Genomic DNA, 11,288 nt, shown 5'->3' with positions numbered 1-11,288 from the left:
ACCAGCCTGATATTGTTAGATACACACCTGTGTCTCATAGAGCTGGACTGAGTCTCATCAATGATATTATTCAAGACAGCTTTAATCATTTTTAAGAAAATCAGAGTAAACACTTTATAATTGTTATTCAAAAGGCATAGTGAGTGCCAACTGGTAATAAAACAGGTCTTTTTTGGGCTTAGAATTTAGTGCCAATAAACCTTCAGTCAAAGTCAGTGTAGGTGTAGCATTAACTTTTGGGTGCATTCTGAAAATACTCGAAGAAATTTAGCAAGATGTTCGGCAAATGTCCAATAGAATTCTGAAGTTAGGCCATCCAGGGGACCTGTTGGGCGTTAAGCAATCGATTGTAGGGGGAAACATCTTCTTTTTTAAGTACATTCATTTTGGAAAGACTGTATAAACTGACATATGGACTCCTCATTACAATTAGATTCATATAATTTGCTATAAAAATTAGAATAATAGCTAGCAATTTACCTTTGATCATCCATATTTCATCTCTGAATTGTACTATTTTTGGCTTGAGACATTTCTAAATGAAAAAATAAGCTGTGTTTTGTTCTTCCTCCCCCAGCCATCTTCCTCTGGACCTTACAAATGCACTTTCAGCCTTTGTCATCCAAATTAGTTTGAAGATTTATTAATTCTAACTTCCCAGTCTCTGTGAGATTTTCTGAATGTGGAAATTTGTGAATTTTCTCTTCATGCAAAAACTCCCATATTCCCACTTACTATCAAAACGTTTTTCAGTTAGAGCTTTGCGCCAAAAATGCTGTATCAGATCTTAACCTTTTTTCGTTAACACATTGTATTGTCAAACTGGGTTTAGTTATTTTATATGAGCCTGGCCCTTTAGTGACATTATTATATTAGCAGAACATAACATAATCTGAACTGATATAGCTTTGTTGTCTGTTAAAAAGCAAGAATATAAACATTGATTTTTGGCCTGTGAAATTATTTTAATTTTCTGTTCTTATTAGCCCATTTCACCCTGAGATGCACTACAGTCCCCAGCATGCACTGCAACATAGTGTACGTTCTGACCCCCTTCCCCCAATATGGGCCAAATAGGCAGTTAAAAAAATATATCTAAAACACACACACACACACACACACACACACACACACACACACACACACATACCTTCTGAAACCGCTTATCCTTCTGGGTCGCGGGGGGGTGCTGGAGCCTGTCCCAGCGGTCATTGGGTGGAAGGCAGGATACACCCTGGAGGGGTCACCAGTCCATTGCAGGGCCTAACTAAAATTATTATTATTATTTTTTTTTTAATTTAGAATTATTTTTGAATAAGTATTCAGTGCCTATTTTGCTGTTGCAGTTTTGGCATATTTTGAATAAACAGTAGCCTGTTTGGGTCATGACAAAATGTTCAGTAAAAATGAAATAAAAACACAGGTGACCCACGGATTTGCTGAGATTTTTTTAATATGGCCCTGTTAGTAGTTTGACACCCCGGCACTAACGTATCTTCTTCCTCACTGCCGTATTCCTCTGAGTGGGCGTGTCCAATAGCAAACGCTACTGTAACATGATGTCAGCCCTCGCGCTCCTGTGTTGTGCGCGTTTGTTCCTGGTTGCTGAGGTTACAGTGCAGTTGATAATAAGGTTCGAGCTTGTTCTCAGTATTTCACGCTAATCGCCGTATTAAATATTCATTATTTAAATATTTAAAATCGAACCTTATCCCCTTCTGGCCAGATGATATTCAAAATAAAAGTCCCAAACGGTGGTAGGAAAAGGGGGCAACTCCCAAGACCAAAGGAAAATGTCAGGTTATCTAATCAAAAACATGCTACAGATTGTATATTGTTTGTGTGCTCAGACATTGGCTATGAATACAAGAAGTCTGCAACACTGTATCATGCGATCTCCTCTACACCATAATGTGACCTCATTCATATTAGTTAATTCTTATTACCTTATTCCACATTATTGTGAATTACTGTGATTTCTGATCATATTTTAAATACTTACTTCACTCCTTTTTAGGCTACACTCAGTTGAACACTGTCAGATAGGGTGGGCACTTTGTTATAACACTGTAGATCATATATACACATACTATAGTCACGAAACTCAGCCGGTGATGTACTCTCAGTGACATTCACCACATTTCATAAATGCAACAGATTCAGTTAAAGTAAACTTTTTTATTGATAAGGTCTCAGAAGAGTCTTGCTTAAGTGTAAGAATCCCTCAATACTGATTTGGTACATAATGACATCCAATGAGTATAAACTATTTTGAAACACTTAACATAAATTATTTTGGCTACATTCTCAAAAAAACAAAAGATATGAAACTGTCACTGGGGTGGTACCCTCAAGGTGGTACTCAGTCAGGGAACATAATTGTACCATAATCCATTGAAGTTATATTTTCTAAGTTGTATTGACTCCACACACCCCGTCGCGTCTCCAGGCTTTTTATATTATTGTTCTGTTTTAAACATTAGGTTAAAGGTACAAATACATACTTTTCACCTGCTATAAACTTATTTAAGAGACCTTAAAACCACTGCTGTACCTTTGAGGGAACATTTACATTGTTTGTACCTTGATGAATGAAAAATGTACCTGCACAGTTTTTATGACAGTGTATGACTAAAATTTGCTTAAGCAAATCAAAATTAATATAAAAAGTTAATGAACATTTCTTACATATTGTACAAAAGAAAATACTCCACCAGTGTTCGTTTGCGTAGCTAAAATTGGTGACTCCTTCATGATTGTCATAGAGTACTAATAATAATAAATTAATTAAAAAACAAGCATAAAATAAATATAAATAGTTTCTGATACTTTAAACATGATAGCATGAGTTATTGTTTCCTTTTCTAGATGTTTCTGTACAGAAGTGCCCTGGTGAGAGTCTCACAATTCTGCTGCAACTGAGACATACAAAACTATCGCATCTAAGCCCACCCTGAACTTCAGTGTAATCTGACACAATGTAGATATTATCCTAATCTTCCAGTGATAAAACAAAACTATGTTTTGACCTTGATTTTATGCAAATTTTTTAAATGATTTCTTTTTTCATTCTGGTTTCTTCAAAGACAAGAAGTTTGTGGCTTATAGGACTTCCCATAGTGAGCGAACGCTTAGGGCCAGCACCAGTGCTCAGAACTCTACAGTAACGCCATGCTGTGAACGGCCACTCACCGTCACATTGAGGCCTGGTTGGACCTCTCAGCCTCCTGCTGAACTCCAGTCATCAGCTGCAAAGAGAGCAAAACATGTATTAACAGAGCTTGCCAGCAACATTATTTGTGACTTTGCTCCTCTTCGGATAGGAAACAAATTTCACTATGGCTTTGATGCAGGAACTCACCTGGCCATTCTCACACTCCTGGATCTTAAACAGCTCATATGGGGGATCCACAAAGTAGTGTGTGTTTAGGGAAACCAGGGATGATGTTACTTAGCTGGAAGCCGAACGTCACCAGCCAACTTTTTACATTTGGGCAAAAATAAAAGGAAAACATGATCTTAGTGCATTCAAAGAGAACTCGGGGTTGGAATCGTGGTACACCTCATCGTACGCCGTGTACTGCACCTGCTTGATCATCTGCCTGTTGCTGCTGAAGACAACCAGTGGAGTGCCCGTGTTGTCTGAGGCAATGTAATACTCCTCCCCACTGCTCACCTCCATGGCGAACAGATGGCCTTGCAGGTCACAGTACAGTGAGGTGATCTCCGAGCTGGAGTGGTTGAACACATGTGTGACCCGCACTGGGTTGTTCAGGTCAGCGTAGTAGAACTGCAGATGCTGGCCCAGACTATTCTTGGTGGAGACCCTCCGGCCCAGGCCGTCGTAACGGTACTGCACACTCCAGCCTCCAGCCGCACGGCTGTACGCTCGCACCAGCTGGCCTTTGGAGTTGTAGTCAAGGACGTCTGAGCCCCTCTGGCTGAGGAAGCCATCTGAATATGTTCTGAAATATTGATTCCTTTGTTTGCCGTGGGAGACTTTATCACACATCAATAACAATGCATGTATAATGATTTCCAGATCACACCTCCATCATAATTTATTTGATTTACTCTAACAAGCTGAAGGCTGTCAACTACAAATCAAGCTTCCTTAATTGTTATTCTCAACAGCTTGCAGGGCATCTGTTTGTTCTAGCAAACAAACAGAACAAAAGAAGTCACAGAATGTCGCACTTCAAGTACATTAATCATTAAACATCATATATGATCCTTAAGGTGAACTTCCTGTGGTCATCATAGATCTTCTCTGTCTGCGTGTTCCTGCCAAAGTTAATGGAAAGCAGGTTGCGTCCATGTGTCTGAAAAAGACAGTGAATTTAGTGGCATGATTTCACTGCTCATGAAGCCTTTTGCTTTTATTTCATACAAAAGGTCAAATAATCATTTATATTCATGTTTATTTAATGTACATTAAAATCAGAACTTCATTCTCAAGCTCGATGCTTGATACAATTGATAATTATTGATTCAAAAGCCAAACAAGTTCTGCTTCTCTCACCCTTAATTTCTTGTCGAACGCTGTGACCTTGCCTTTGGTCAGTTCCTTGCGTAGTACCAACTCTATGGAGTTGAGGCCATTATCGGTAGGCAGGGTGATGTTTCTGCGGCACGCTGACCCAGCCAGAATGTGAGGCTCTGTGTGGTAGCTGATGCCCATTCCATTAGCATACATCACTCTCAGAGTGCCATTGTTGCACAGCTGGTAGCTGTTCTGTACTTGGTCTGCAGAGGGCGACAGAGTGGCAAAGATATATCATTCAGCTGCGCAGTACAGCTTTCTTTTCTGAGAGCTTATGTCTTTTTTTGGATAAACTTTTAATGAGTATCTCACAAAACAATATGATGACCAGTGTATGGCACAGTATGGATCCAGTTAAAATAAAATTTACTCTGAAATGAATCTACTGTGCCCGTCTGCCCTGGTTTCCCAATAATGAATGACATAGAGGGTGACTGACAAATGGTGCATGACAACAGCTGGGCTGTAGTCTGTAATTGTGCTCCTGTACTTTTGTTTGATTAATTATAAAGCAGGTACAGATCATCAGTGGAAGCACAAAATTTCTAATAAAGTAGATGGTGAGCGTCCAAATCATGATAACTCTTCTCCCTCTTCATTTCTTTTCTAATCGCAGGAATGTTCCTTCCACTGCTGTCCTCACACCATAGAATACGAGAGCACTACAGAAAACATTCATACATACCGTTAATATTCAGCAGTTTCTTACAGTTTGAGCGTAGTCAGAATAAGACTATTTACTCATCTAATGCAACTGTTAATTTCAGTGGAGGATTTCTGTTATTATTTGTATCACTCACTAGCTTCTATGGCTTTCACTTACTGCGGAATTCTGGGACTTGTAGTCAATGGACAAACAGGAGAAATAAATTTACATGCTCTATGGTGGATGAAGTAGAAAGTATTTGTGTAAATTATCAGCCTATACCTATGGGTAAGTTAGGTTGCGGCCTATTTAATGACTTAACTAATCATTTCATTACAATTATTTTCTTAATTAATACTTTTGATTACATAATTCAACACAGCATACTTACCAAATAAAAGCTCTGTATCCATTTTTTTCTTTATTCAACTCTAATTTATTGAACAAATTGTGTAAACTAACAAATAATAATAAAAAAAGACTTGACCAAAATGTTTCTTTTTACACATGGATTGTTTTAGTGTTTTAACACTGGATACAGACTAACTTCAGCCCAGATCAGTCGAGCTCAGCCTGTTCAGGTCATCCATAGTGACAGTAAAACCTGAAAGGAAAGACAACCAGTGAATAAAACTACAGATTTAGCTTTAATTTTTCAAAATTGTAATACGTCAGCTCTTTAGAGGTAATTTAGAGTGGTCTGGTGTAAAATGGATATTTATTATAGTGGTGGTGATAGCACCAGGGTCACCATGTCTACAACACAAATATAGACATTTTACTTACTATCCAAAACCCCAAGTGAATCTACACATCTTCCGAGTTTTATATGTAATGCTGATTATGGTAAACATGAATCTGAAAAAAATCAGATTTTCTTTGGGGATTATTTTGTCGCCCTGTATCCCTCCGCCATGAATGGATTAACAAATGGATTGAACTACATTTTGAAACAATGTGTCAGACATCAGGCAGCATTTATCAAACCATTTCATGTAATAATCTTCTGTGAGGGACCTTTCAGAGGCATTGAACTTCAGACGTCGGGTTTTCTATCACCATCACTGTGAACAGTTCTGACTGGAAGTTTCTCTTGAACAGGGCATTTCAAATGAAACAACTCTGACTTTGTTTACGTCTCCACCACTTCATTATGTAGAATTATTGGAAAATAAATGGTAGAGTTCCCCTCTAAATCAGCCTGAAGACATGAAGAAGCCTACATTTTCATGACATGGGTCTGGATAATCACAGATTTCCCCCGGAAAGGCCGCACGGATCATCTGCTTGAGCTCAGCCGGATAAACGTAGGTGGGTTTATCAGTCCTGCTGCAGCCCACCTTGTGATGCATCTAACAGTGGAATTAATACAGACATCCACGTAAAGATCGTGGCTTTGTAATTTGAGGCTACACTATTGATACATCTAGGCGTGACTGTGCACGGCTGAAAGTTCTTACTAGTTGGCGCTGGATTAGGCGGTAAACCTTTCTACGCCTGGCCTGGTCAGTCTTCAGTCTGGACGCAGCACGAAGTAATGGCGCCACCCAGAGTGGCACTCTGCGCATTGAAAGGCGAAACCAAGAAACATGAAGCGACACAAAGTAGAATGGTAGCATTTTAATAGTTTCGAGTGACACGAGTACAAGAAACAAGTGAAAACAGCTGCTTCATGACTAATATTCACACCTGTATGTGCAACTGAACTGGCGCCCAAACATCAAAAACCTTTGCGGTCAAATTCATTTTAAACAGGAAAATTAGAACATTAACACATTATTAACACGACATAACAGCACCTTACCTGAAAGAACAACAGAGGTCAGTGTAAATGTCCATCCTTTAGGGAGCTTCAAGCACCATGATTCATCTCAAGTGACTCAGATAGCAAGTATATATCAGTCTGCTAGCTTGATAAGGTCCACACTGACTGTTGGCTACTGTTACTCCGCTTTTGGCCCAACCAGATTATTGTCATGCAGATTAGTTTTTAATTCTCAAAACACTGCTGACACTGTGTTAGATTGGTTACAGCTGTATACAGATTTTTGATGCTGCTATTAAATTTATGCTGCTAATTTACAAAGCATAACCAAAGTAGCAAATGAAGGAAGAACAAGTAAATTGAACTGTGAATGCAAAACCAGTGATTTAAAGTAGCATTTTAACACTCTGTTTAACCCCTTAAATGGCCAGGGTCAACCGGCAGGCCCAAAGTTTTAGTACACACTTATATAATCTAACAATAGCTCAATCAGTTTGCATTGAAGTCCCTGTAGTTACTGAATAATAAGCCTTAGTATGTAATAAGCCTGGGATTTTAAGGGGTTAGCCACCGGTGGGCCGCCTGGAAAACGCTGAGCAAAAAACCAGTGGGCTGCCAGCTTTGCCATCAGCTAGCCAACAGTGGCCAGCTATCCTCTTGCTATCTGGGGAGCTAGCAGCTGACCCAAGTGATGGATTTTTTGTGCACTTGATAAGAAAAATAACAAGCAAAGCTTCACATGTTCACAAAAGGAATAGTTCATAAACTGTTGAGTAAAAATGGTATAAATATATTTTTACATATTCTTAATGTTTTTAACGCACTAAAAACAATTGTATACATTTAAAACTTGGCATTGAGGCAATAAATGTACACAATTTGTAATGGACCCATTTAGCATAAACCCTGAGATACTTCAACTTAAAGACAGCTCAGACAGCTAAACACATACAGGCCTAGCAGTCCTCAAAAGGCACTCTGTCCCAGAACTACAAAATAATTCTAACTGAAACATCTGGAGTGTGCTTGATGTGTTGGAGCAGCAGCATCATTTGCTTTCTCTCTCTGACCATTCCTTGTAACCTCCAGCAAAGTTACGGGCACTTGAGAGGGAGAAAGAGAAAGAGAAACTACGTTAATCTTACACCAAATACCTACAGATACAAATTGAATTCAAAACGTGTGCTTTTTTATTATAGGTTTAAATACACAGTATGTCCAAAAGCATCCAGACAGCCCTTTTAATGAGTGAATTCAGCTGATCTGAAGTGCATCCATTGCTGACACTGGTGACACAGGTGTTCACAAAAAAGCTGTAGCAGGGTGGGAGTTCAAACACTACATATACCCAGTACCCTCGATATCAGAAGACAGGCTGAACGATCAAATGTCTACAAACCTTTGGACATTCACTGTAATTAAAAACAGTTCCTAATGCATTTATGATCATACTTTTGGAAGCCGAGGCTTCTGGCCTTCTCTGTGGCAGCTTCTCCACGTCGACCCAACAGGCAGTGGAAGACCAGATTTGGGGCATCTAATGGGGGTTTGGGCACGCCAAATTTCTCTTTGAACGCATCTGGATCCAGAGACAAGTCACTACCTACATTCTCCACTAAAAGAAAGAAATAAGTAATAAGTTAGAGCGTGGCATGAAGACGACAATGTTTACAAACGAAACATAGGATAACAAAAAGACAGCGGTCTTAAGTAAATAGCAGTGTGTGGGCCCTGTAACTGACCTGGAATATGGATGGACCCCGAGATGTGCCCTTTGTCCACTTCAGCTTTGCTACGCACATCCACAATCACAAGTTCTTCACCCTTCTCAATGAGGGACTTAAGATCACTGTAGGAGATCTCCTTATCTAGAATGGCATTCATTGCACAAGTGTTAACAAGTCTGTGCAGAATGTTAAGCTATAGAGTCTGATCTATACATACATCAGTAAGCCAGTGAGATAATGAGGTGTATGGGTTGAACCAGAGGAACTGGAAGGGCAGGTTTTTTGTGAGATGCTCGTGGGGCGATATACAACAATGACTATGCAATAACTGTACAGCATGTCTTATTCCGGGCTAGTTCAAACATAAAACTGGGATATAGCGAAACAGTAGGTAAGCAAGAAAAAACAAATAAATGCGTTTAGTAAGTTAATAAAAACATAAAGCAAGCAAGCAAGCTACTACAGACAAATACACTAAAGACCTTTTTTTGACAAGTATATTAATACCACGAGTGCAAATTTTTATGCAGAAATTTCCAGCCCTGTGGTTTAAGGCGTTGGCAATAAATGCAAGTCATGATGATGCCATGACACAAATAACAAAACCCCAGGGAATCTCTTCTTAGCAGATCCACGACAAACTTATAGGCAGCAGAATAACCTCACTAGAGTCACTAGAGAAAGGGCTTGGATATAATATGACAAAAAAGCCCAGGCCAGAATGAGCCTGAACTGATTTAGCAGAAAATCAAACAGTGGAAAAAAGGCGTCGCATCCATAAACGAACTTGGGTCTCATCATCTTAACCTACCATCGCAACACAAAACTTACTGTGTTAATTTAAGGCTACGTAAAACACAATAATGCCGCTCTGTTTCTATTTTTGCAAGATTCCAGTCGTCTGGTGTTGGTACAACTCAGTTTAGTCGAAGTTGTAAAATATATTTACCTGCATTTGCCATTTTGAAGCTGATTGTGATCTGCTCCAACTGTAACTGCACAACGACCGGGATTCACTAACGTATGCTCTTCCTTACTGCTGTATTCCTCAGGGTAGGCGTGTCTTCATTCAGGCAACCAATAACAAACGCTACTGTAGCGTGACGTCAGCCGTCCCGCTGTTGTGTTGTGCACGTTTGTTCCTGGTTGCTGAGGTTACAGTGCAGTTCATAAAGAGCACGCTAATCGTCGTATTAAATATTAAATATTTAAATTAACATTTAAAATCGAAGCTTATCCCCTCCTGGCCAAATGATATTCAAAATAAAGTCCCAGACAGTGGGACGAGTCATCGATGACTGCAGTCGTGTCAGAGAACTTGTAGAGAGAATTACCACTCTGCAATGTCTTCCGGGTTTCTTAAACGCTAGAGGGAGCTCCCGAGCGAGTCCAAAATGAATGGGTTGATATGGAGCATTTGAACAAAATCATAGTTTATAAATACCTAAACATTTTTAATGTAAAAAATGTAATCATTTCCTGAACACAGAACAGCATAAAACATTTTAACACTGCTGCTATATTTTAAGAGCTTTTATACTCGAGTTATAGGAGTTTAAAACGGCACCTCATGTATGTCCATGACGTCATTGAGCGCGACCAGCCGATGGGCTGCTCCGCTTGCCAACCAATAAGCACTCACTAGCAGTAATGCCCGCCTTCTGCTGCCCAAATCCATTTGCTGTTTTAAAAGGAAATATATAGGTAGGTTTTTTTTTTTTTGCTTTTTTAGTGACAAACATCCTTCTACTTTGTAAAATTAAAGAAACGTTCTGGGTAAGTGATTAAGAACTATTTCAACTTTTCATTTTTTAGCTGTTGAACACCATTTACTCCCATTCATTAAGGACGCCCTCGCGGCGCCCTCTGCTGTTTAGCAGTCCTGTTTTTGATTTAATGGGCGTGGGTGGGGGTGGGGATAGTAAGGCTCCTCATTGACCACTGTAGTCCGGGCGTCATTCTGTAGTCCGCGTTATGCCCATATTAGGAACTCCAGGTCTAAGCCCTATTTCAGAATAGATACATTTGATATTTTATTTTATTATAAAGACTCCAATAAGGACATTTGCTACTTGCTTAATCTGTTTATTGTACTTGGTAAATACTTTATCCATAAAATGAAATTTACAAAGAGAATCCCATCTTACAGTGCATTTAAAGATGACTTTTATAATTATAAATCCTCAATCCAGTATATGTATTGTAAAAGAACAGCTAAACTAATGAACGTACTGAGAAACGTACTGAGAAAATACAACTTTGTTTGAAGACTTGTTCCATTACCTCATGCAAGATGTGATATCTGCTTTTCAGTTTATGAATGTACTTTATTCTTTATATATATATATATATATCTCATTATTTTTTGTATTGTTCTTTATTTCCTTTATTTAAACTTTTGACTTCTCATTGTGAACTATTGTTATACTGAAACCCTGTCTCTGATAATTACTTATTCCTCTAGCAATAAAATAAAAAAAAAAAATTAATAATAATAAATGGCCAGAATGAATAAGGTTTTCGAAAAATCGCCTCTAACGCACCTTGTGTTAAATAAACATGTTCAGCACCCAATACGTTTTGTCCTGTGTATATTTTTCTCCTGAA

General features: G+C 38.9%; 1 protein-coding gene across 1 annotated transcript; it reads right to left on the bottom strand.

Annotated features, from left to right (window-relative positions):
- Positions 1 to 6,794: 6,794 nt before the first annotated feature.
- On the bottom strand, positions 6,795 to 9,759 carry LOC118806935 (thiosulfate:glutathione sulfurtransferase-like). The gene is made up of 4 exons (XM_036568645.1): positions 9,631 to 9,759; positions 8,697 to 8,822; positions 8,407 to 8,569; positions 6,795 to 8,057 (listed from the first exon to the last, which is right to left on the bottom strand). Exons 1-4 carry the CDS (start codon positions 9,641 to 9,643, stop codon positions 8,003 to 8,005), a joined length of 357 nt encoding a protein of 118 aa, XP_036424538.1. The 5' UTR covers positions 9,644 to 9,759; the 3' UTR covers positions 6,795 to 8,002.
- Between the last annotated feature and the right edge of the window lie 1,529 nt (positions 9,760 to 11,288).

The sequence above is a fragment of the Colossoma macropomum genome, unplaced genomic scaffold, assembly GCF_904425465.1.
Source record: "Colossoma macropomum unplaced genomic scaffold, Colossoma_macropomum, whole genome shotgun sequence".
NCBI classification, from domain to species: Eukaryota; Metazoa; Chordata; class Actinopteri; order Characiformes; family Serrasalmidae; genus Colossoma; species Colossoma macropomum.
Note: the sequence above shows the minus strand (reverse complement) of the source record. Positions and strands in the feature narration are given on the sequence as shown.

What these genes read in the sequence shown, in the direction of transcription:
- LOC118806935 (XM_036568645.1), bottom strand. An exon ending in GGGGTCCATCCATATTCCAG is followed by an intron (nt 8,570 to 8,696) that starts GTCAGTTACAGG and finishes TCTTTCTTTTAG; the next exon opens with TGGAGAATGTAGGTAGTGAC. An exon ending in AGAAGCCTCGGCTTCCAAAA is followed by an intron (nt 8,058 to 8,406) that starts GTATGATCATAA and finishes CTCCCTCTCAAG; the next exon opens with TGCCCGTAACTTTGCTGGAG.